Raw genomic sequence first — 27,375 nt, 5'->3', positions numbered from 1 at the left:
ACGCTTCTTGAAAAAGATAATTGAACCACATACAGCCACCTCATGACAGTAGTTTCAAGCAATTCTGTGTGCGCCATAGAATGAAAAGCCACAAGGAACTCAGTAGACTAGTACTTTCTCTTTTTTGACAGATAAATATAAAGCTGTGTCATTTAAATGACAGCATTGTAAGTGATGCTCCCTATTAGATTGCCAGCATGATAGCCTGTTGCAAAACACCTATCGCATAATATCCATTCAGACTGATCCAAAAAGTTGATTTGCAATGAAAATTGCCTCTCCTGCTGTGCATTGTTTTCTCTCCCTTTTATTAGATTTCTTCTCATTTAACAAAACAAAAATAGCACATGTGAAATGTTGTGTACCCTGGTTGATGGGTTTTGTTAAAAACGCCTTTCTGCAAGGTGAGGGATGGATGGGGAAGATGGGTTCTGCATAGCTCCTCGGCATCCTGCTGCCGATACAGAAGCAATGCTCAGGTCCTGTACGTGTAGCAGAGCACAGCAGAGCCGTGTCTGTACTGCTGGAAAAACTCCACCTTTGCTGTACCTCATCACACAGCCACCCCACAGCCCATGGGAGCCTTTGCCTGTTGCTTAGAGGGTTGCTAATTGGCTATGGAGGGAAAGCAAGGTGTTCTGTAGGCAGGCAGATGGCTGTGTTGCCACAGGGACTGCACACAGCGCTTGGTGGGACCTTGGGGCAGGGACAGAGGCCATGCCTGGGACTGAATCAGAGCAGGGGGTGGTGGAAAATGAACCCCCTGTGCCTGTGGAGGAGGACTGGAGGGACGTTGAGGCAGAGCTCTGCCTGCCTGCACACACCACTCAACAGTGTCATCTCTTTTAAGTCCAATGAATTGGTTTTTGTTGGGGTTTTTTAAGATTATAATTGCTGGTATGAATATTTCAAGGGAGAGTTAAACCCCAATTTTCTATGGGAGTCTTTCTAATCAGCCACTAAGACATCTTTTTACTGCAACTGTTACATACAGGAAAAAGAAAGGTTGCTATTGCTCTAGTAAATATGCTGAGATACTAGCTATTTCACACTGTTTCCAAAATTTCAATTCATGGGGACATTTTCCCATCTGAGCTTCACACCTTATACTCGATCTCCCTTTCTGGATATTACCGCAAACAACTAAATGTGAAAGCCAAGTCTGTGCCCTGGCTCCCTTCTCAGGTGTCTGGTACAATATTGAACCAAGCAGTATGTGAGTGTCACTTGGGTTTAGCTTTGAAGAGCTGTGAAGCAGAGCAGTGCACTACAGATTCAGCAACACCTGAGTAAATTCAGGTATCACTGCTTAATCCCCATGGTGGTGTGATCCCATGTGATAACAAGAGGATGGTGGAGAGAAGGGAAGAAAAGATGAACGACCATATTCCTCTGGTTCATTGCAGAGTGGCTTTTTCAAATCATCCCAGACTGCACAGATTTTTCATATATGAACACATACATTGCAAGCAGAAAGTATTTCGGTGGAAATCGCTTTAAAAATTGCATTCCTCCAGTCAGCTTCCAGTTAAGGCTTTAAGAAGGAAAATTTTTAAGTTAATATCTAGGGTATTGACTTTGAGGAGCTTTATGCCTTCACTTCAGTAGTGCTGTGTGGCTTTTATGCCTCACTTTTCCACGTGCCCTGAAATCTCAGATAAACAGCAAATGATCTTTGCTTGGACTATTGCTTCATTATGATTGCATCATAATGATGATTAAAACAAGTCCTGAGAGGTGGCTGGGGCAGGCTGACTAACATTTAGCAGAGGAAAAAGTACATGACTTCAAACCTCATTGAATTTCTCAGAGTCTGAAACCAAAGGGGTGAATGTGAGGGCAGGGAGAAAAAACACCAGGCTGGAGTTAATGCCACCGACTCAGCATGCATCAGAACTGATGGGAAATCTCAACATAGTAACATTTTGCAGCAAATTCAGGTCTTGTTTGCCCTCAGAAGGTCAAAACCTATGAACAATTTTAAAAGCCTCTCCCTGGGTTCATCTGTGCTATGCTCAAGAGCGTAAGCTCATATCCACACGAACTTGACATGTTTCGGCATTTAGCCACATCTTCAGGGAGATTGCTAGAAACCTTCTTGTACCACTACAGATGGGTTCAGTGAGGCTGCACATTTCAAAAGGGTAGGCTGTTTAATGGCCTACATGTAGGCATGTAAAAGTTTCAAATATATTTTTAAAGTGTAGATAGCTTCAGGTGGAGGAATTATGCTGAGCACATTCATCTTATTTATCAGCGTCGGAGGGTTAAATGAGATATAGTCCCTGAAAATTGTCTGTGGGTATGATAAGGACCAGCCCTAGCGCAGACACACCAGGTACATCTTTAACAGGACTTTACGTCTCCCAGATATCACTGTACAGTAACAACGTTGCCAATTCTGTTGTTCAGAAGATAACATCAGGGTTCAAAATACTGAATTTATGGGTGGTTTTTTTTCCATCCTATTTTTGGTTTTAACATCAATATTGCTCATTGGCTGCATCTTTCAATTTTGCTGTTAGTTTTCAAATGAGAGCTGAGATTCTCATGTAATCAAGGAAATAGAGTTTTAAGGAAAATCTTGATGATAATAAAACAATATAATCATATATAATAAGGCACATATGAATGCTAGCTTAAATCTGCCGTGCTCTCTCATAAGAGAAATGATTACTGAATATAATTGTCACTAATGGATGCAAAAATCCAGTCTAATAAAAACCTCAAACCCAATAAAATACTATTAGTCCTGTTAAGCCTAAGAGTGAAATATTAGGTCTGTGATTTCAATATGGAGAACCACCAGGAAACAGTTCCAAGACTAGAAGTAGGAGGCATTCAGTGCAATTAGCAGGTAGCACCTTCAAAATGAACAAACTCTTCACATGCTATGTATTTAAGCTAAGGACCACTTTGCCACAAGATGTTAAAAATGCTAAAAGTTCCTTCCACTCAAGGGATCACCAGAAAAGATGATGGAAAAGGCCACTGAAAGTTACTAAATGTGTGGAAACCATATCCAGCTCAGGAAATGCCTCAGTCACAACAGGCTGGAGGCTGGGTGCGTAGGTGGGGGAAGTAGCAGAAAAACTTGTCTCATTTTATGTCCTGCTCTGTCATTCAATTTTTGGAGACTCTTGGAGATAATAAACTCAACTAGATGATCTCTCATCCAATATGGTTGCTCTCGTGCTCTAAAACAGAAAGCCTGCATACCTGTAACTATCTATGGCAAGAGAGAGGGGCAAAAGGATCGGAGCAGTGCCTTATAAGAAGAAATTTGAAAGACTGAGGTTCTTTCCCTGACAGGAGAGTGCTGAAGGATTTTTTTAATATCATGAAGATTGTGATTGTAAGCTATTATCTACCATATCATGCAATTCTAGAAGATGCTTACTTGAAAGAATAATTGTTTAAAGCACATAAAAGAGAACACTTTTCTCTCCTGAAGGATTGTGAACTTGCTCCAGGAGGTTGTAGAAGCCAATATCAGCATCTGCTTCAAAGAAGCAGTAGACAAACTCATCAACAAAGATTCATCCAGATTCAAAAGGGAATATACAGAGATACTCTAATTTCCTAATATAGAAGGGTGACAGGAAGCACTGAAGTATTTGATGACCAAGTGGCAAAGGGCACATTCCATGAGTAGTATCTCATCTTGCCATGGTTTGCAACAGAATAATGGCTAAGGTCTTGGATCTGACCTAGCAGGGAGTTGTTCTTTGGTAAACCAAGCAGGGACCTTGGTGAGTCTTATGAAATGATGTCCTGAAGAACTTGCCTGAGAGGAAATCAAACCCTTGCAAATTTCCAGTAAAGACTGTAATAATGGTGTCGTAACTGCACAATGCAAAACCTGGATGCCAAAGTAGAGCCTCAATTTCTGGAAAATGACCAGAAATGTTAATATCAGTAGTGCTACCAAAGAGCTATAGAAATTATGTTCTCATCTCTGAAAAACAGCAGTGTACTAATCTGTTTTCCACTGCTTGTTTTTCTGCATTTTAGGCATTCCACATCTACTTAGACATCATGGCTAATAGATCATGGAAATATGTAAAGACATCTTGAATTTCTTTCATATTTCAGAAAAAAAATACATGGAAGAGACTTGCCAGTTTACAGTTCTAAATGCTGTCATTTCAGTTATATTGTTCTAAGCCATTAAAATGAAAGGAACAGTAGAGGAAGCAGAATGCTATTATTAAGAGAATTCTATAATGCTGTTCTCTGTACAATAAAATAATAATAGCTCTGCTGAACCATCAGGTAGTCCCTTCAGCTATCACTAGAATAACTGTGTTTCAGATGCATGTTAACAGAACAGAGCACTACTACTATATTTAGAGACTAGTGTTAGTTGTAAGAGGAAGAGCTTTCTGGCAAAGGTAAGGGGGAAGTGTAAAAAAGAGCTTTATGGACAGAATTAATTTCCTTAGAGGGGTCTTATTTCAGTTCAGAGACTGAACCCCAAAACCATCCCTACTTTCTCTCCTCAGAGGAGTCTCCTCTGTGGGATGGAGAATCTCTCCAGGAAACCAGGCAATCATCTTCTGCTGGGGGCTGAACACTATTTTAAGCAGCTGATTACCCCATTGTCATGTAACATTACACTTCTCATGATCATCAAACATTTATGTCCACTGATACATCAGAATCTGTGCTCAGCAGTGCGGAGAAGTGGTTTTGCTGAAAAGTATATGGGAAAATTCAGGCTTCCTTTGCCAGAATGATTCTGAATATGCTGTATACATTTTTGTGGGTTTTTTTCTTTGTAAATTAGGTTGATAATTTTTTATGAGTTAAGAATAATCTCCTGTTTTCACTACTCCTGTATTCCTGAGGAATGTTCCTTAAGCCCTACAGATACATTGTAGTGAAATTGGTTTTAACAAACAGGAATAGCTATATCTATAATCTTGGTATATATTATGAAAGTAAATTAGTTTAACTACTTGAAGATGTAAGGCGATGTGAATGTAGTAACACTACATTTTGACTTCAGCCAAAAGAAGTTTCTTCAGTGAGGTCAAAGATATCTAACTCACTGAGACAAACTCTCCGTCTTCAATGTTCTGCATATCCAATTCCATAATACTTTCTGTAAGCACAGTTTGTTTAATGAACTGCAAGAAAGACCTAGGGGTAAAGTCAAGCGTATAGGAAACTGTTGTGTCATCCTAGAGGCCAGAGGTTAAAATAAAGTTCCTTCCTGTGCACCTGGTTAGAGTCATATTAGGTGAATTTGTTATGCCTATTTTATTTATAGAGCATACATTCAGCCCATTTTTCCGTTAAGTGAAATCTGATGATTCCCTAAAAATAATGTTACTATGTTGCGGCTTAGTCAAAGCTTTTATGGACTTCAAGGATAACATTCATCTTGCAAAGCGTATATCTACAAGGCGGATACCTATATCTTTACTCAAAACCTCCTAGGTATGAGTCACCAAAGAGAAATAGATACTAGTGCAGAGTGCAGACATCCAACACCGATCAGATGACCGAAAAGATCTGTATGGCTTTCAGTTATCTGTAAAGGAAGCCTGTAGTGACGAGCACGGTACGGACACCTGTCCTACTGATGTCAATTTAGTGAGTTGAGGTTTGTGGTCCCTTATCCAGGCTGAGAGAATTACATCTCCCAACCACGTAACAGGTCTGTGAACCAAGGATCCATGAGGTAATGAATTCTACTGACAGCAGTCTGTCTGTGAGTCTGGAGAAGCATGGTTGTTTCACCACTTGTCTGCAGGTGTGCTACAAAAGAGCAGTATTTTGTTGCTTTGCATAAAAGGGGCTATCCATCCCAAAATTTCCAAGCTGACTACAGATAATTTTGTTGCTTGCAATTACCAAAAAACCTTCATTTTGCAGCACATCACTCACTCTGGTGTAGCTTCTTCTCTGCAATACTTGAGTCCCCACAGGAAAGCTCTTGCAAGAGGCTGATTTTGTGCAATAATTGACCTTGATGAGGGGCAAGGAGAGATAAGGGCAACTGTACTTCAAAGGCTGTCAGAGATTTAACACACTCATAGTCATTTCATGTTGCCTTTGACATCTTTAACTCACACAGGACTTAAAGACAAGAGATTTCTATTTCATGCTTATTAGCTGATATTAGTGTCTAGGGAACATTAACACTTATGGATCTGAAACATTAAGTTCCTGAAGTTCTAGATGGTATAAAACTCCCACATTATTTAGCTTTGTTGGCTTCCATATTGCCAGGGTCAAACTCCAGCGATTCACAATGTTACCTCTTTAATCATCTTTAACTTGCATACCCAGCAGCTCTGCAATGGATTTTGGAAGGTAATGGTAACGTTGGCATAATTTCAAGTTTATATTTTCTCAAAGATTAACTGCTTGTAGTCAATTTCCGAGGTGAACAAAGCACAAGAAGAATTGCCCATAGTAGCAAACACACATTTCCTTTCTCCATTTAGTCTTCCTCCTATATGTATTTCTGTTCTAACTGATACCAAGGTTAATGCCTTCTTTACCTGTATTTTCTCATGTTCTTCCTATGAATAATTGCAAAAAGATGCACGAGGTTTCAGAAAAATACTTCATAGACAGCGAATATGTGTAAAATTTTAAAGAAATCATCTGCTGGGGTTTTTTTCATACCACACCTTCTTTATTTGAGATCCTGGAATTAGTACTGAAAGTTCAAATCTGATTATATTGTCCAGTGTTTTTCATGTTATTTATTCCAGAACTACATGTAGAGCCATAAAAATTTTGCAGACTTAGAGGCAAATTTCCAAATTCCATATCTAGATATAGGAAAGTAATTTCAGACACCCACAAGAGAAATAATTTGCTATATGAAATTTATTAGTCCTTCAGAAGTTCTAAAAGAGAAAATAGGTGCTTGGAATTGTATTACTGAGAGGTCCCTAAAAAGGGATTATGGTGATTCACAGTAATCCTGTTAATAAAATATTAACTTCTTTTTATCAGGTGTCCCTGGTGATCTCAATTCATATTAAATTTCTTCAAGTCTTTAAAGTGCCAGATCAGCATATTTTTTTTTTTTACGGTTGGAAGGGTATTATAAAATCCACAAGTTGGACAGAGGGACTTTGCAGAGAAAGTCCAGATTTAGGTAGGAATCCAATATCTGAGGCTGATTTACAAAGCACATCATGAGCATGTCACTGAGATCTCAAGAACTGGAGATATCTGAGAAAAAGTACTCAATATTCACTTACCATGTTCATCCAGTAGTATGTTGTCAGGTTTGATGTCCCTGTAAAATAAGGAAAGGAATGCATTACATTTCATACCCAAAGAAAACCTGCAATTTCAAAGTTTTCCCCATCTGGGTATGAGGGACAAGTCAATTAAATCATTACAAAACCAATGAAAACCGTATCATACACAAAGGCAAATGATTTTTATCTATATCTTTTAACTGCCCTGGGAAAACATGAATTCTAAAGAGGCTCTCTAGGTTTCCATTTCATGTGGTTTTGTTCATATGGTTAGCATTGACACGGGTTTGGTTTTCAAGATTATGTACTTTATTCTTTATAGCAGCGGGAACAACGATACGGAAGATTTGCATCTAGGAGGTGCCTGATTGCTTCAGGGACTCTACATATGACAGACCCAAGAAATCATTTAATTGGAAACATCGGTGATCTACCCTTTCTGCCAGACCCCACTAATCTGCCATGCTCACACATGTGATCACTCACTTCTTGTAGAGCCCTGCTATCTATCATACGTTAATTGATTAAGTCTAGCAGCTCTCCTTTTAGACCCTGAATCCCCACTTGGCTGTCTGTAATGGCAGGTACTATGCTGGGGGAGGAAGTGGGAATAAGGGAGGATGGAGATTATCATGTGCTGAAGCATCAGCTCAACTTGGCACAAGGGAACACCATTTGCCAAGAGAGATGCACTTTCAGGATCATTTTCTGTTGACCCACGGCATCATCCTGTTATCAGGAGAGAAGGAGACAGCTTTTCCCCACTATTGTTGGGCATTCCCACCCTCTTTATTAGTCCAGCATCATTGCTCATGATGCGGACCCGTCCTGGGGGAAACTCATCTCCTCCCTTTGCCATCCTGGATGGGTCCCTGGTTTAGCTCCACCTGGGTCTTGGTGGGTGTGATGTGGCAGTGTTGCGAGGCACCGCCTTCTCACTGGTGGCTTGTGCTTCATGCAATTTCATAGCCCACGTTCTTGGCATGGCATTACCAGAGTGGGAGATGCATCAGTCCACCTTGAGCAAAACATTTGTCCCTTGGGCTGAATTTTCCACTTATCTCAAAAGAAAACACATTGTAAACTGTCAAAACAAGCTGTCAAATGAGACTGCAAATGAGCTCCAAACACGTCCACCCGCATAATTTCTTTTAGCCAAGGGATAGCTTGATTATTCCAATATAAACATTTTTAGGACATCCTATCCTGACTGAAATACATACTAATGCATACTTAAATTTTGCTAACAATTTTTTTTCAATATGCCCATAAATGGAATAAAGAAAAAAGTGAAATATTGCAAAAGGAAAATGTGATATACCAGAACACTTCTTTTTTTTAAGTTTTAATTAGAGAATGGTTTCTAAAGTAAACATTATACAGGAATAAGACAGCAATACCAATTATAATATGTATATGGCTTGCATGATATGAGCTCAGTCATTACCCAAACTCCACATCTTGACAAAACAAGGAAGCTTACAGTTTAGTATTCTGAATTCCATGCTTTCTAGCCCTTCCTGAGAATCATATGAAATTATGAAGTACACTAAAATTATGTTTACAATTTGTGTGGCAGCAGCTGGGGAAACGTAGGATAAATAAGAAATTACTTTGAATCATTCACTGCACATCTGGAATAACTTAGGATGTCTATGTGTCTGTGTAAGGAAAAAGATCTCATGACAAATTACCATCTGGAATGGAAATTTTAAGTTATACCTACATTTCGGTGTGAAATACTGTATTTCTTCTGTACTTCTTCTTATAGGCTACTATGTGTGCCTGATTCAGCAGCAATTCTAGTTATACATGCAATATAAGGGGAAATTTCTCCTAGAGCCCATGTCACCCACAAACTTCCAGATTCTGACTTGTCTCTTTACTCTCCCCTGTACTCACTTGACATATCATTTACCATATCAAAAACCTCTCCTTTTCTTGTTTTCTTATAGGTGAGCTTGTGAGTTGCAGGCGAACTGTAGGACTAAATATCTTTGCTTATACTATAAAATTTCTCATTGAAATATCATAGGAAATTCCATGCATTTTTGTATGTAATGTTATATCTAATCTCTCAATTGATGAGACAGTTTTTGAAGAACTACTGTTCAGCTGGTATCAAATACATTTGTCAGTTAGAACTCTGGTTTTTGATAACTTTCTGATAAGAGTTGGAATTGTGATTTCTTGTTGAATAGTTTTTGTGGTTGATGTACACCTTGAAAATACAACAATGACTTTCATTGGAAATATGCATGCCATAGTTTGAATTGTTGAATTAAATATTTTAAACTTTGTCTTCACCAAGTTTAGCAAGCACAATCTGGCTCTGCATCTCTCACACGGGTAAAAAGATTGAGGGTCATATCCAAGTATATCAGGACCTTTCTGTGGCTTCCTAAAAACTGATCAAAAGGAGAAATTCGGCTTTATGAGCTGCTGCCATTTGTATAACACTGCGGTACCCAGGGATTGCTCATTACAAGACTGTGCCTTTTCTATCTTTTTTTTTTTAAGATGAGTTTAAACAAGTTGAATATCTGCTGTGGTATTGCACCATTAAACAAACTATACATTTTTATTGGCACCAGAAAAGACATTGACAAATCCATTTGACAACTGTATGTATCATCAAATATACTTTTCATGCAGTTGCGTCTGTAATGTTCAGAAAGTTAAGTGGTAAAATTAGATCTGTGCTTATCTTTCTGTGACTAATTCAGGCAATGGATGATACTTGACACAGACACACGCAGACCATAAAGCCTTTCCTGCCTCGGGGATCTTACCCACCGTGGGCTCTGCCGACTTTGCTCATGTTGCTCAGAGGCAGGTCTGTAGCTGGGGGCAGGCACCAGAGGGTGGGTGTATTGCCTGGCAGAGAACAGCACAACCCCTCAGTCCCTGAAGCAACTTGATAGACTCATAACTCTGCCTCAGACTCCCAAAAGGGCTATTTTAAACTGCTTTTATGGCAAGTAAAAGCTGTGGATTACCTTTAGTGAACAAGTTTGTTAAGGAGGAGCTGCTGTTTTGGGATCACATGCCTGGAGATGTGCGTGATGCATAGAGTCTCATGGCAGGTGAGAAAGCAAAGCACAGCCTTCCAGCAACACTTGTTACCCAGTTATCCCCAGTTTACAGCATGGCATAAAAACCTCTTCTCTCCAGAGGCAGCTTGTTGAAAGCTCCAAAGACTGCAGAGAAGCAAGGCCACTGCTCTGCCCTTGCACTGACCGCTGCCTGCGAGGTAACAGGGCAGGGAGGGTTCAACACAGTCAAGGGAAAGACTTGGCAGGTCTTGGAGCATTGCGATTAAAACCCACAAGTTTCTGGATATATTCAGAATGGAGGGCTTCTGACATCTGTTAGACAAATGACAGCTAGTTCCTTTAAATAAATACTCTAGATAAATTCATGTAAATAGTAAAAACACTGTTTATGTAGGAAGGTGGATTTAAAAAATAAAAACTCTTTCACTAAGCTGTTTAAATTCAAATATGCTAAGTAAGTGAAATTCAGTTTTGATTACACATCAGTTTTTCAGAAAACATTTTTCCCCTTAGCAAGCATGTTCAAACAATAGGGTGTGAAATTCAATGCCTTAACTTCAGGGTTTTCCTATTATGCATATCCCTAGCTAAAAGAATGAATTGAAACACTCTTTTCATGATCCAAGCATCTCCAATCAGCTCATAAGAGAAAAAGAAGGACTTTTGCAAGGAACAAACTCACTCACAGCTTGGATTCCAAGAGCCCTAGGCTGCTTTCTAACCATTCACCAAGCAATGACCAGCAGAGCTACAGCGGGGTCCTTGTCTCAGAGTTCATAAACACAATTTTCTCAGTCTGTACTGCTGCTACTCCAACTCCTTTTACACAGAAAAAAATCAGAGGAACATAGAAATGGGAGTAGAGAAATCTTCAAAGTCTTTGCTCAGGACTGAACATAACTAATATAACAGCTGGCCCAAGAAACTCAGCAGTGTGGATCAATGAGAAAAAAAATTAGAAAAAAATCACAGTTTAATTTCCCCTTGTTTATATTGCCTGTGAAACCATTTCTAGCTTTCTTCAATTGCCTTAGCCACAAATGTCAAACTAAAGCTGCCTGAAGGATGAAAGCGCAGCAAAAAGGTGCTGCATATAATTTGCAAGTAGGGAAGGATGATTAATAGTCCATTTGTATCTTCTAGAATATCTAGGTCAAGTGGGCATCCAATGCTTGAAGATATTCCCTCTGTGTGGAGGAAAACCATGAGTGTGGCTTGACTCACATTCACTGCATATGCCAGTCAGAGTCATCTGAACTCCCTGGAAAGGCTTACAATTATTATAAAGGATTTAGGTTCCAGCACCTGAAGTTTCAATTACTGTCTCTATCAATGATTCTTTCTGATGTTACTAAGTGGGGTAAAAGCAGATATGTAAATTAAGAAGTGGAGAAGTTGTGCAGTCTTCATCCTTGAAGGTTTTCAAGACCTGACTGGATAAACCCCAAGCAACCTGGTCTGATCTGAAGGCTCAGCCTGTTTGGGGCAGAACATTAGGCTAGAGGCCTATGGAGGTCTCTTCCAGCTGAATTACTCTGTGAGTATATGAAAAATAATGTATCCAAGTTCAAAGTTCATTGTTCTTATTCCCCTTCCTTTTGGCTACAAGGAAGGTCATGAAAGATTGAAGAGACCAGGGAGACGACTGTATATGTGGAATTTAGTGAGCCTTTGGTATAGCCCATTGCAGTTAGAAGCTATTCAGAGCTTTGATATCCTAAATTCTGTCATGGGGGTTGGATGCTCATGAAGAAAACAGTAGGAATAAATAGCCTAGCATGAAAGGAGGTTAAAATTGAAATGTACTGCAGTTCAGCACTGGAAAGTTGTAACATAATATTTATTAGCTATGTAAAGTGGTAAAAGAATGAGGATTATTTCACCTGAAGAGGGCTCTGAGAAATCTCAGTAAGAGTGAGAGAAACTAGGTGATTACATTGCTAGTATTAGATAAAATGAAGAATAGACACAAATTACATATATATACACATCAGAAAGAGAAACTGAATTACTCGTCATGATTAATGACCATAAATAACTGTCCAGAGGACACACTTTTGTATTCCTTATGTAGGTCAAATAGCCATAGAAAAGAAGACTGAAAAGCATGTGATGATGCCATTTGCTCTAAATCTTGAAATCCAGAACAATCTCCAAAAAAGATTTGTGTGTACTGCTACGAATTAGCAATCAGGACACTGTAGCTTTTAACTGGACTTGAAACATCAATGTAGAAATGAAAGATGTGTGGTTTGTGAAGTCAACCATGAATTGCCCGGTTTTTTTTCAAGGAAAAAAAAATGGGTGGTTCGTTGACTACCACTTTACATTGATAACAACTAATTATAAGTAGTTTGCAGAATAATATTGAAAAAAAAAATTGTTATGCTCTAATTTAAAATAAAGGTGGGTCCTTCAGATTACCTGATTTCATAGCATCTGAAAGAAAACAGTCAAAAAATAAAAGATCTGGGGAAGGCTGAACAACAAGATTCCTTGACAGTAAAGGACAAATAGGTTAAGGTTGTTTAGTTAACATCTGTAAGATGTTAACATCTGTAAGATGTGATGTGACAGGCGTATCAAATAATAAATAGTATCTAGATGGTCAATAGAACTTTTCTTTTGGAACATGGAGGCAAGGTTAATATTTCATGAAACTGAAGTGAACTAAACAACTAGGGTTTTATTTATACAACTGAGAATTAACTCAAATTGATTACTACAAGATCTAATTGCATAAAAATATTTCAAAGGCTTAAACACAGATTTAGTCATTGATGTGAATAACAGAACTACCAGCTATGGTTCCTCCAGCTAAGATTAATCTAATTGATTTAGGAAAGCACTTCTACAGCAAGTACAGATGCTGTCTTCCCTTCACCTTTTTGAAACACATCAATAATAATGCCAAACACAAGATCTATGTTTTTCTTTAAACCTGTGAGAACTGAAAACTAACACTGCCCATCTGTTTTATTCTGCTTTCATATTTATCAGCAAACATACATACAGCACAGGTTTTTTGCCATGTTTAAATTTGTGATTTTTTTTTTGTTTTTGTCTATATTTTCTTCTTATTTTGTCAAAAGATTTGATGTGTTTCCAATACAGTGACAGCTGTTCTTTGTCTGTCCAAACAGCTTTTTAATATTATCAATGGAATTATTTCAGTTATAACAGATCTGGATGGATCTGAATTCACATGTAATAACCCCTAACACTTTATTTGGTATCAGGAAAAATCCAAAGTACATTCTTTCAACTTTATATCTGACAGATTTCATTCTTTGCCTTGCTGGCTCAGAGAAGGATCTAATGTATTATCATTTTTCCATTCTCTTGAGCTTATAAATCCCACAGTAACATCTCTGAGCATTTCAGTTGATAGCAGTTTTACCAGTGTTTCTTATTAGGAGTATTTCCACTTTTCAATGGTGGTTGGTTTTCTCTGAACAAGAACCGTTGAGGTTTCAAGTCTTCATTAACCAAATGCAACTTATAGAGAAAATTTAGTCTTAGATTTTTTTAAAACAGCTTGTAACTGCTTTCATTTTAATAGGCAGAAAACACGTACTCACTTTCATTCAAAAGATAAAACCTTGTACACAAACAACAGGTATGAGTTGAAACAAGAGAGGTTCAGACTGGATATAAAGGAAAACTTTCACTGTGGAGATGGGCAAACAGTGGAACAGGCTGGCCAGAAGCCTGGTGTGTGGTCACCATCCCTGGAACTTTTCAAGACATGACTACATAAATCCCTGGGAAGCCTGACCTGATATCACATCTGATCATGCTTTAAGCAGAAGGTTGGACTAGAGGGAGGACCTCCTGAGGTCTCTTTCAACCGGAATTTTCCCATGATCCTTTCTGTATAGGCAACTTCTGCAGGGAGCAAAGAGGTTTTTCTCCACCCTTTAGGTCAGGAGCAGCAACCTGGCTGCTGCCATAGAAGCCACATAAGAGTGGCTTCTTATAAACCACAACTGGAACTACAGCCCATAACAAACTTCCTGCAGGGGTAGCAGTAATGCCTAGAGCCTACTTCCTGCAGGGGTAGCAGTAATGCCTAGAGCCAGTCAGTAGACAATAAAACTCCATGGGTCACAAAATATGTTTGTCTCAGTCTGGATGTGGTGAACCCATATTTACACATATATCACTAAAATTCGTTAGCTTAGAGTTAAGGCAGCCTATGCCCTTGCAGAATGCTAAGGTGTTTTTTCCTCAGAGATCATTTCAAAATATCCAACAGAGAAATTAAATTAAATGGATTTTGCATTGTCATAAGGATACAAAAGAAGCAAGATACAGACAAAAGCCCTTGAAGTCAATAGAAGGATTACATTGGTTTCAGTAGACATTATTTCAACCCTGATGAAGTTTTTCTCATACTTTTTCTCTTTAGGGCTGATAATCTAACTCTATGTTGTGTAGGATAAGCCTTGAAAACTTGAGTTTAGAGGCTTTTTTCCTAATTATGCAGCTCATTTCTTATATTAATATTTTTTCCTTATGCAGAAATAGGCATTTGAAGTTACTGTTTTCACTTGGAAAAAAAAAATGTGTTAAGATCACAGGAAGACACAAACTAGTTTTTAACTTACAATGACCTTCAAGTTCCTGTTTGCTTTCTCTTTGTGTAAACAGCCCCAACAGAATCATAGGACAGTTTGGGTTAGAAGGGACCTTAAAGATCATCGAGTTCCAATCCCCCTGCCATGGGCAGGGACACCTCACACTAGACCAGGTTGCTCAAAGTCTCATCCAGCCAGGTCTTAAACACTTCCCGGGATGGGGCATCCACCACTTCTCCGGGCAACCTGTTCCAGTGTCTCACCATCCTTGCAATAAAGAATTTCTTCCTAAGGTCTAATCTAAATCTACGCTCCTTTGGTTTAAAACCATTACTCCTTGGTCCTGTCTCTACACTCCCTGATAAGGAGTTCCTCCCCATCTTTCCTGTAGGTTCCCTTTAGTTACTGGAAGGTTGCTACAAGGCCATCCCAGAGCTTGCTCTTCTCCAGGCTGAACATTACTGAAAGTGAGCAATGGTGAGCACTGGATATAGGGAATGCTACAGGAAGACCAAGAGTCTGCATTGACTATTACATGCAAGTGTTAAAGTCTAGAAAACAGCTGTTACCATTAAAAAAATGCAGTAACATGCAAGAACAACTGGATAACAACCTGAAGTCATGCAGGGATAATTCCAATAACCTCAGTTTACCGGGTACCTGATTCTCTCAAATATTAAATTATTCTCAATTATTTGCTCATAACCCATTTCTATACTACAGAATATACCTGACCAGAGCCTTCCATGTTTTTAGGTTTATTTAGTCACACCAATGTTTCACATTAAATCACAAATATATACCCACCACATAATAATAAACTAATGTGACATGAGGAGTTCTGGACAATTTTCATTAAGATTAATGTTAGCTGTATAACAGCTCTTAACAGCCATAAAAATGGCAATGAGTTGGGAAATGTAAGTTTCAGCTATGGATTATCTGAGTTCACATGAGACTTATTGCTATATCAGAGCACTGGAGTGAACCATATCATACATTATAAAGGAGCTTCTACCGATTATGGAAAGAAATGTGAACAAATTCTGATTTTCACAGATAGGGATCTCATTTCCTTCCTATTTGGTATTTAGATTCACAAATAATACACATGCCCAAGGTATGCAGTTCATAAAGAAAGGTTTTCTTATGGTAAATTTGTTGAAGCTTTGGATGAAGAAAAGGTCAGTATAAACTGGCCATTGTAGAGCCAGGAATTTGGTCAGACCAATTTGGTCAGAGGTGTTTTGCTTCTATAAGGGCAGCAGAGAAATGGTGTATCCTCCAGAGCTGAACTGCACAGAGTACCTACTAAGAGTCCTTGCTCAAGAGATAGCCTTAGTGAAATCTGATGCATCCTCTCTTCCTTTCATCAACACTCATCATTCATTTATCTTTTTCGGTTTTTGTTCCTGACCAACGTCCTTCCTAGTTTCAAGAAATATTCAATGGTATTAAAACAAAATCATAGTAAGACTCTCAGAGTTCTTTACTATTATTTCCTATCAAATGGATGGGAATGAAAGACTTATGACTACTCCACACATCTGATTGCCAGTTCACAAACCCTTCACTCGGATCTCACCAGTAATTGCTGTCACTTACTTGTCCTTTCATAAAAGGACCTTCAGAGCCTTCTGTTCCTGCTCTAATGAATGCCATGCCATGCCATGCCCCTGTGAATCACTGTAATTCTGAAATTTAAAGACTTCAGTAACATTGGAAATTAGCTGAGAAGATGTGGTATTAGATCAGGAGAGATCGGTAAAGAAAAAAACATCTTGTTGATGCCTGTTTGTATCTGGACGTGTTTCCACAAGGCACCACATCTGACACTCAAGCCACCAGAATAATTAAGTTCAAAAATAGGCTTTCACAGTTCATGGTGACAGGAGTGAGGAAACAGTAGCTGTTAATAAAAGCGACTGGTCATGAGTGTGGACAGCAAATGCAGAAACAAGCAATTGAGATGATGAAAAATAAAGTACTGTTCTCGATCTTTACATATCTAAACTTGGGCTAATTCACTGACAACCAGAGGCAAGTTACACAGATAATTTATTGTTCCATGGCTTTTGTGAGCTAAGCTATTTATAGGAATAAATAAAAAGGAATGCACCTTTTTTAGCTGTTTCTCTCTTGAGTAAGAAGAAAATTCCAGCACGGCTGAGATCCACTAATTCTACTTGAAAGCAAAATAAACTGCTATTTTGTGCCAGGATGTCCATGCATAAATTTATCTTCTCAGAAGCAATAATTCATTCATTCAACTCAGCCATTTCCATTTGCACTTTCTAGAGCCTATTATACACAGAGGACTTGCAATGTCAAAGGGCATCTCTTCCAGTGTCCTATTATAGTCTGAAATGTCAAAAAGCCTCAAATATTAATTAGTCTAAGTTCCATCCCATGGAACTTACTTAATCAGTGCCATCTCCATCCAGAAAAAAAAAAAAAAAAATCTGCATTTCATACTCCAAATAAGGCTCGGAGCCAAATTTGTAGTTTCACAGTGTTTTACCAGATGCAGTTTCAGAATTATCAACTTCAGTAGAAGATTGCTTTTTTCAAATAAGTATATGTACCTGGATAGAGAAATATCAGATGTCTTAGAAAAATCAACTCTTTCCTTCTAGAAAAGCTCAGACTAACAAACATTACAACTTGAAAAGTTGTAATGGTTTTATCACAGTGTTCTAACAGTTTTATGATATTTTAATTATATGTTCAAATCTCACAGTACTTATTCAGGCAACTTCTAAATCTGGAAATTAATAGAATTCCACAGATTCTGTGTGAAAAAAGTGAGTAAAGATTTCAGGATTTGAAAATTAGTCCATAAAACTGAAACAACCTTGACAAGGCTCTATACATCCAATCCCAAATAATATATTAATCTCCAATTAGAAATATGTAATTTTGTTATTGTACAATCTGTGATGCATTATTCGAGAACCTGAGGTAGTCAATAAGTTAGTAGGCCTTGCAAAAATAATATTTTTATTGGATCTTCTTATTTAAAATTGTCTCTTATTTGAAATCTTTTGCTTTCTCTTCAATTTCTACTCCTGGGGTTTTAATGCAGAAACAAAAATTCCATAACTACTTCTAACTAATTATCTGGTGGCATACATTCACATGAGACTAATCAGAGTGCTATCATCCAGCCCATTATCACACTTTGGAGCCTTTTCCTTCTGTGTGGCAACAAGACCATTTTCTAGTATGTATGCAGGATATAACTGTTGTAATAATTCTGGCAAGTGAAAAAGCCCTCGTTAATGAAGGCCTATGAAGACCCTACCTTTTCCTATGTACCTCTAAAGAGTCTCTGGATACCTGGATCAAGACTTGGGCTTCTAGTACCTAGATACATAGAAATATGTTACTGTGACGCTGAGCATTACGGTGTCTTTTGTTGCTTTTTAGTTTAGTACTATTTTTTACCATGTGTCCATGAAGATCTTAGATCTTCTTAGCAGTTGTACTAGCAATTTTATGTAGTTTTGAAAATAAAGCTGTCATAGAAGGCACCACAACATGGTTATTTAAAAGTACCTCACCTGGAACAACAAGCTTGTTATCTTCCAATTTTATCTCCATTTGGAAAAAACACAATTATGAAAATATCTTCAGTTCTCTACTTGTAACAATAGGTGGCAGTAATGATATCTACATTTGTCTGAATGGCCAGTGGTCTCTGGAAACACTGTATTTGTCAATTTTTGCTTAGAGAAGCAGTTATACTAGATATTTTTGTCCCAGGATGAAATCCTATACTGAACCTTTCACATTTCTGGGTATATGTATCCAGATAGTTTTATTTGGCTAGGTTCATTGCCTGAATTTGCATAGAGGCTAAACTGAAATAAAAATATTAAACACAGAATACACCATTATACTGTTCTGCCTGAAGTTCCAATGACTTTACCACAGAGGTATTTATATACTGCAATATCAAGAAAAATAGATGAAGATTCTTTTATGGTATAAAAGCTAGTGAGATTTGTCCAAAGGAAAATATGAACCTGTACTTTGCCTCCTCTGTGTTGCGCTGTATAATGTCTTAGAGACTGGGATTGCAAAGTACCACTGTGGCCATATACATTGAGCTTTTACATAACAAAGCCCGGACTATATTATCCAGGACTCGTCTTCTGGGCACAGATCTTCTTTTCCAAGTGAACATTAACCAGCACAAATGACTTGCAGGAAATCTGATGGTTAGTTTTCATCTTGCCTAAAAGATTCAAAGTAATTACAGATTTGCCACATTCTTTGCTAGAACTGCTTTCTAGAGCTAACACTAGACACAGCAACAGCCCTTGGACTTTTGGATAGCTCTGAGGGGAACCTTGAACAACTGTCAACATTGTGATGATGCCAAAACATCACCATGTTTCAAATAAAAAGGCTTTTCAGTCAAATGTTTCTCCATATCACATGGCGGAGTCATGCAGAATCACCACATAGCAGTAATTTGTTGATAATCTCACAGTCGATGACTCTAATCTTTTCTGTGTTGTAGTGTCAAGTATTGCTGAGACCTTCTATGTATACAGGTACAAGGGCCATACCCCTTCATGGGAAACAGCTTTCAAGAACAGGTGACATCTCTGATAACCACAGGAAGTGCACAACTCATTAGATGTTAACTGGAGTGTGGCATTTGGAAAGAATTATCTGGTCCAGGAGGAAAGGATATACATTGAAATGATGATGCTTTTTTTTGTGATACCACGTGAGAGCTTTTGACTGGGAGTAAGGGAGAGAACGTACTCAGCATGTGCGCCACCGGCAATTGCACGAATATCCATCTCCTTCCAGTAAAAGGCATATTTTACATTCTTCCAATTTACACAGGCAGAAATCCATGTGTGAAACTAAATGAGAGAAGAAATTGATGACATTTGTCCTCTGCCTAAAGACAAATCAGGAGAGCATTGCTACTGATAAGCACATTTGGCTTTATGTGTTGTAAAAAACTAGCATTGAAAGTGCAGTGTTTTGCAACAGATGAAATTCATATAGCTTTATGTTTCACTGCATGAAATAAAGAATAGATCCATTCAGAGGTATCACATCTCCAAGAGTTTGCTCAGCTTATCAGATAAGCTCAAAAAGAAAATATACAGAATTCCAAACACACATGTGTTGAAGTCAGCCACTCTTCATAGTGTATGATTACCGTGTAATATCCCTAAAAATCACCTTAAAAGCCCTACCAACTTCTATACATAAGAATTTATCAAACTCCTGTTAGAACAGCAGTATCCACAATTAAAATACATTTCAGTTTAAGTACATTTCAATTAAAGCATGTTTCAGCATGGTAGACTTCACATGCAGGCCAAGGAAGGTGACAGCAACTTCCAAAGGTTTCAGTTTTTTGATAAGCACCTGGGCAGTCGTCCCTTCAAAGCAGCAGTGAAGCTTCTCATTAAGCACATTTTCTGCTGATCCAGTTTCAGCAGTACAGTGGAGCGAGGAGAAGGGCTGTAGACCAGCAAGCAGAAAACCACCATGCAATGCTGTCCTGTTCACTCTGATCTGACACTCCAAATGCTAGCATGAATGTTAGATTCACCATTGCCCTCACCACTGTCATCATCCCCTGTTGGCTCATGCCAGTGACATGAGAGCCATAGATGTAAGTATTTGGGGCTTTATTCCTCAAACTGACCACCTCAGACACAACCTTGCACAACCAGGACATATCACAGAGAGGAGGCTGAATATGTTTCACAGTCAAGTGAATTTTGATGTCCTGTTCATGCTTCCCCTCCAGGGTGATTTTATAGAATTTAATATATGTAAAAATGAGCTGCAATAGACCAGGATGGAAGGTGCAGAGTCTATGCTTGCAAAAAAAAAATTGTATTGGGTAAATGATTAAAAAACCTGACCTGCTACTACCCGAAATGTCAGTAGCAGCTGGCGTGCCTTCTTGTGAAATCCACCAACAGATTAATTCTATGAAACAGTGGCAAATGTCTGATTTTATGCTGCATTTATTCCCTCCAACCAATCTTTAATATTTTGAACAGAAGTCTCATGACACTTTTCTACTTTGAGCCTTACCTATCCTGGAACGGAATGTAACAAATTACTTCCAAGAATAACCTTGGATGCTTTTAAGAAGGAACATTTACAAAGAAACTCACAGAGCAATGAATCCTGCAGATTGCTGTTTTAAATAGATGAGACTTGACAGGCTACATTTGACCCAAACCACAACTCATGTTCCATTACACCACTGTTTAAGAAGTCTCCTTATTCTAAGACATCTCAACAACATAGTGTGTGGCATCAAACAGCCAAGTATTCTGACTTCTCTTGATGAACCTGGATAAGGAATGAAATATTGGCAATATTGCTTGAGTCCACAGACTGTAGTAGCAACATCCTGGTTTTAAGATGACTAGGCAAGAATGTAGTCTGGCTGAAGGTGTGCTTAAATTAGACTCTGTGCAGATAAACTGCTGTTACAGTAACTACTTGCACTGAAATCATTACAAAAATTATCCTTGCTATTTATTCGACTGAAAATAGAGATGGGATTCAGCTCTGAGATTAAGATACTTGGATCAGGTTCTGTTGTGAATTAGGTGTCTATATTCCCATTTATAGTCAATGAATGTATAAAAAACCACGGTCACTGGGGTGCAAAGAGCCATTCAGATGACTGTCTATTTTTGGATGAGCTGAACAGCTTTTTAGATCCTGTTAACTAGATATCCGCTTGCTTAGACAGCCAACAACACACACACACACAAAAAAAAAAAAAGGAAAAAAAAGACTGCTGCATTTAGATCTTGGTGAACTGTAGAATAAGTTTTTAAAACCACAAGAAACATCTTGCATGCTGTGTGGAATTATGAAAACAACTGGGGATGTTCTCGAGTCAAATTATTGTAATGTGTTATCACAGAAGCACAGGCAGGTATTTAAGCCTCTTGCAGGAGTCACGCTCCCGGCGCTCATTGTCTTGTTTGACGTCATCTCACACCACGAAGAACGCAACCTTTCATACATGATAAATTGTGCTGTAGTTAAAATACCTTGCACACTTGAGAATTTTTTTAGTAGCTGCCATCAAATAAAACATCCTCCTCAATTGCAGCCTGAAAGCCTCTGAGGCTCTGTATGGTCTTCTAGCTGGGTGAGGTTATGAGGGGGATGTCTGAAGAAGAAGCCCAGAGGGTTCCTCGCTCTCCTCCAGACAGGTGGTCATCACAAGCCTAGCTGTCTGTGGTATCCAGGGAACCTGGCACTGCCACACAGAGCTGCATTTGTACAACTGGAACCACATTTAATACCAGGGAGATAAAACCCTGTCTGATGTAAATAAACTGCTCACCAATTATTTCTTAGGATGAAAGAGCAGGCAACGACTGAGCACAACCATTCTTCTCAGTAACTAAAGAGTTACACTAGTTTAATGTAGATGTTCAAAAAATCTAGACGACTAAGGCTTAATAATTCATTTTCTCAGATTTAGATTCCTTTTTGACACTGTATCTTCCAAAAGCAAGTACTAAGCAATGATGATTGGATAACAGACTGTTGGCTGGAAATGGACATCCTTACCTACATGCTCATAATTCTTCCTTTCAGGAGTAGAAGTACTCTGGGATTTGGGGAAATGAGCTGGTACTTTAATTAGTGTTCAACTCTCTATACATATATAGGTGCATGTGTTTGCTTTGGGGTCCATCTGTAGAGTGTTTCTGTGGCTGAGTAGGTTTGTAGAAGAGTTGAAGGAGCACCATCAGGGGAAAATTCTGCAGTATCCCAAATTAAGAGGCGAGCTGTGAGTCTCCATAGATTTTAGAGGCAGGACTCTAGATAACTGATACATTTAATTAGCATAAAAGCTGAGAAATGCAACATTCTGGCAATGGGTTTTCCACTCAGCAAGTTTTGTTAAGTAACAATATTAGTAATTGTCATTGTCAATAAACAATAATTGACTTATTGGCAGTAGTCATTCTAAACTCACCTGGACATGTTCCTGTGCAACCTGCTCTAGGTGGACCTGCTCTGGCACAGGGGTGGACTAGATGATCTCCAGAGGTCTCCCTTCCAACCCCATATCATTCTGTGATTCTGTGTGACTTGCATTCAAAATAGACCTCTGATGCTCATTGAATATGACTATTGATCTGACATTTTTACAGAGGACCATATCTTAATTTTTGTAGCAACTTGAGAGAGCAACGTAGCAAATCTAAAACTACATTTCCCCACATCTGCACCTTTCTTAGGAATGCACAGAAAGATTAATTTTTATGCCAGTGTAGTAATTCTTATTTACAGAACTCTGAGCAAAATTTTTCACAGTTAGTGAATAAAGCTGTTTGACCCTGATGATGACCAAGATAGACATACTCAAAACCACTCAGCCTTCAGGAAACCCTCTGACCCAGAATTCATGCACTTGCATCACCCCCCTATTTCCTCTGTTACTGCACCCCTCAACTTCACGGTTCTTCTCTGCCATGTTCTCCACTCTCTCCTGACTTTGGCTTTCAGGGTCTATGCCTCTCCACATCTTTCCCTTGCCCACATCACACTCTGCGCTCCCTGGTGTCTTCTTCAGCCCACCTAGTGCCCCTCTAGACATCTCCTCTGTACTTTATGTGGGGAGATAATGTCCCTTTTCTTCTTGACACCCCTAGATCTGTCTATCTTACCACTAATTTCTTTTTTTCTTTCTATTGGCTCTTCAAAGCGTAACTACTCAGCTAGCTGAAGAATCAACCATGTTCATTGAAGGTCCAAACTGTGAAATCATGGGCCAGACATTCAGAGCTCAGTCTTAAGACTGTCTGACCTGTTTGTTTTCCCTGATGTTGTTAAAAAATTGATACCTTCTGTGCTGTTATTTTACTTGTAGTGCTTTTTATCATTCATGAAGTCTTTTATCATTCCAGTTCCATTGACCATCATTTGACGTTGAATGATAACAAGTACAGAGGAAGCAGTGCTGTTTTTTACTAAAAAACAATGAAGTCTGAGGGCTGAATAAAGCCAGAAAAAATATGGTTTGAACCTCAAAATGCTTACAATCTGAACTAAACCTGACAGCAAAGATTGTATCTGTATATAGAAGGAGGGTCCATAGTTTTATCATAAGAAACTCTTATTTATCTTCTAAAGTACTAAGCTAATAATTAAACCCTAAAACCTTAAAGAAGTGAAATATGCAATATCAGTGAAATAAACTATGAAACCATAACATGATTAACACAAAATAGTCATTGTGAAAGGAAAACAAACATAAGAAAAGCTCTAGCCTTGCATTGTTTTTATCAGACTAGAAAGCAACTCCTCTGCATTCAGAACAGCACCAAAATTTCACATATATAACAAGATGAGCAGATAAGTGACTAAATAAAAACTGGTAGCAACCAGTTATTTCTCATTCTTGCTAGCCCGACTGTAAAAAATGACTTTGATCATCAGTGCAAAAAAGCACCAAATTCACCAGAATCTAATTTAATAGATTTTTGTTCATTGAAAGTGCGCCACCTACCAAGTGCTGTTCCAACCCTGCAAGGTCCCAGTTTGGTGCCACATCTTAAGGTCTTTCCTTCCTACACAGCAGTTCTGCATGCATAAGAGCCCCACAGCTGCAGGAAAGTGCATTTATCCCCACTGGGTCATTAGGAAGTTCCCCTGGGGATGAATATAAGCTGTTCACACATGTGTTGGGAGAAGCAGAGGCTCATCAGTAGGGCTGATTTATCACACAGCATCAAAGCTCTGAGCTGTTGTGCTGTCTCCTCTGTAAAGACCATCCTAGGGAGTTGGGACAGGAGTTCACAGAGGGTACAGAAATGTTTGAAAATAACTGTGAGGGAATACCCTGAGGAGCTCCCAAAAAAGGATAGAGAGAATAAATGCAAGAGGAAAAAAAAAAAAAAGAGAGAAGGCAACCTCAGCAAAACAAATCTCATGGCAATCTGTATCTTAATTAGAGTCCCTGCCCACCAAATGATTTGTTTTGAAAGATGAAACTCTGTCAGATGATCAGTGTTACAACTCCCACTCTTCTTCATCCCTCTGTACTTCTGTTAAGTCAAAAATTGTACAAAGCAGATCACATCTCACCTGAAATATCAAAGCTGTACTGAAAGCTGCTGAATGCATTTCTAAGGCAAGAAGGGAGCTTAAACTGCAATATCCTTTAATGAAATGCCTTCTACCACACTATGGACAATCGATTCAACTCCTGATAAAAGACTATTGCAGTCATGAGGAAATAATTTAAATGTGCACATTTTGCCTTAAGTCTTTGTTATTTTGCAACATATTAAAACAAAACTTACATTGCAAGGAAATCTCCAAGGGACTGATAGAATATGTATGTATTGCTCATCTGAGCTGAAAAAATGTTGCAACCATTACAGCAGAAACAGGAGAAAGAAGCAATTGTCCATATGCTGCTATTTGTTTATACTTTGCTCAGCCTGAAGTTTTGTCTTTTTCCATATTCCCTCTCTCCATCTACATACTTCAATCAAAGATTTTAAATTTCTTCACTGACTACAAATAAAAAAAATGACTCAAGCATTTGCATGCAAATCTGCCACTTCAGTGAAGAGAATATGCCTGCATACTGTCACCATGTTGTGAAATTTCCAAGATGCAAACATACCAGAATACTTTTAATATAACATTAACACCAAAGCTTTGGGGAAAAAGGATCAATATTTTATCAGAAGGAGTTGGCTCTTGTTCTCTAGCCTCTTAATTAAGACTTCATTTAATTGCCAATTTGATCTTGCTGGTGAGAGGAGTTCCCCTCCCCTCCCAGCTGGCACAGGGAGGTTGGGTCAGCAGCACCAGCCTGGGATGGCAGGTGGAGGTTGGAGGCTCACAAAACCAGGGTAAACCAGGCAGTATCATGGGAGGCAGGCATTTACTACCATGGATACTGTTATTCCTATCTAGGAGGGGTGTCTAATTATTTCAATTACTTATTGAAAATTATTTAAATGTGGTTATTAATACTCTTGATGATTATATTTAGAATTACAGTATCAGCATGCTATTAAATAGTGATCTTTGGTAGTATACTTAAGTTGGGAGGAGATGCCCATACTAAACTCACTTGACATTTTAAAGCAACAGCAAGAAATTTGTAATGGGTTTCTGTGAAAGAAAGATGGCTCTGATAACGCTCACACCACATTGGCCACAAGAAACTAGGAATATACTAAAGCAGAAAACTAGCATAAACGAGATCAAATTTGTGGACAGAGAACTGAGATAAACGACTATAAGGCTCTGCTTCAATTCTGTCAGCATCTTCTGCTTCAGAGTCTGAAACTATGAAAATGATTCACGATCAAAATTTTAATACTAGGAGTGGGGGAAGGAAGGAAACAAACTATTTAATTTCATTATCCATCAATAGGGTGATAAATTGTGGAGACAAGGGATGCTTACTATTTTAATACATATCATGTGCCCTGAAGACTCCTTGTATAAGACTTCCTTTCCTAAAAGGTAGGTTAATGTAAAAGGATTATTAAAGAAAACCAGAAGGAGGGAAAAAACAGTAACAGGCAGGTGATGGCAGCTGATTAGGTGGGGAGTGTGTTCTGCAGAAACTAGAAGCAATTCCTAGGGAAGTCATTATAACCCCAGAAAAAAACATAAAGATAGGCTTTAAGAAAGGCCTCTGGAAGACAGACCTAGATGAAAGAGCCAAACCAGCATTATGCTCCCTGCTACAGTGACTGGAAAGTGGAAGGTGCAGAGCATGGAACTGGCAAACTGGTGCATATTATCTACGTGGACTTTATATGTTTCTTTTGAATACACTCCACAGAAGACAGTGGGTCTGCTGGCATCTCCGGGATGCTGGCTATCACGCTCACTGCAGCAGCAAGCTCTGTAGCAAGGTAAATCCATAGTAGCTTTTTGTTGCCCGTTTTCAAAGAGATTTGTACCTCCAGCTGATTCTCTCTATGGAAATGCTTTATTTTCCTCCAAACGAGCTGTGTTTTCCAGTAGTGAGGAGTATGGAGCTACAACTAGTAGGGGCAAGTCAGACACTTATAAGTCCATGATGCTCTAGTGATCGTACTGTGATTCTAGAGTTTTAGAAAAAAACCAAGACTTTTATGTTTATTTTGTTGGTTGCAGCTAAATGACAGTGAGGCGAGAACATATTTAGGAAAACCTTTAAATCAGTGTGTAAAAATTAGAATTCAGGTTAAATTGTTTGAAATCCTTTCTAGTTACATTATAGAAGAATTAGTAAGAATTAATACATAACTTTTTCTTCTTGATGTATGTTGTAGACTATGTCTACATCCTATCTATGTTTGTCTGGGTGTCTGTTTTCAAACACAGAAGCAAACAATAAGAAAGCCAACTACAATCACAGAATTAGGGTTCTTTTAGTGAAGGACACTTGTTCTCTAGAACTGTATACAGCACAAACACACACTTCGGATGGCGTTGATTTAGGTTATGTTTGGCAGCTGGAAA

At 38.5% G+C, this 27,375-nt stretch overlaps 1 protein-coding gene across 2 annotated transcripts in view; it reads right to left on the bottom strand.

Moving 5' to 3' along the window:
* Positions 1 to 27,375, bottom strand: part of STK32B (serine/threonine kinase 32B) — a 168,611-nt gene that overhangs the window by 45,509 nt on the left and 95,727 nt on the right. For both annotated transcript variants that reach the window (XM_014966735.1, XM_014966736.1), the window contains one exon: positions 7,230 to 7,267. In XM_014966735.1, coding sequence (XP_014822221.1) covers positions 7,230 to 7,267 — 38 coding nt within the window. The remainder of the gene's footprint in view (positions 1 to 7,229; positions 7,268 to 27,375) is intronic.

The sequence above is a fragment of the Calidris pugnax genome, unplaced genomic scaffold (assembly GCF_001431845.1).
Source record: "Calidris pugnax isolate Ruff unplaced genomic scaffold, ASM143184v1 scaffold14, whole genome shotgun sequence".
Classification (NCBI taxonomy): Eukaryota; Metazoa; Chordata; class Aves; order Charadriiformes; family Scolopacidae; genus Calidris; species Calidris pugnax.
The sequence above is the reverse complement of the archived record's forward strand: the minus strand, read 5'-3'. Positions and strand labels throughout refer to the sequence as shown.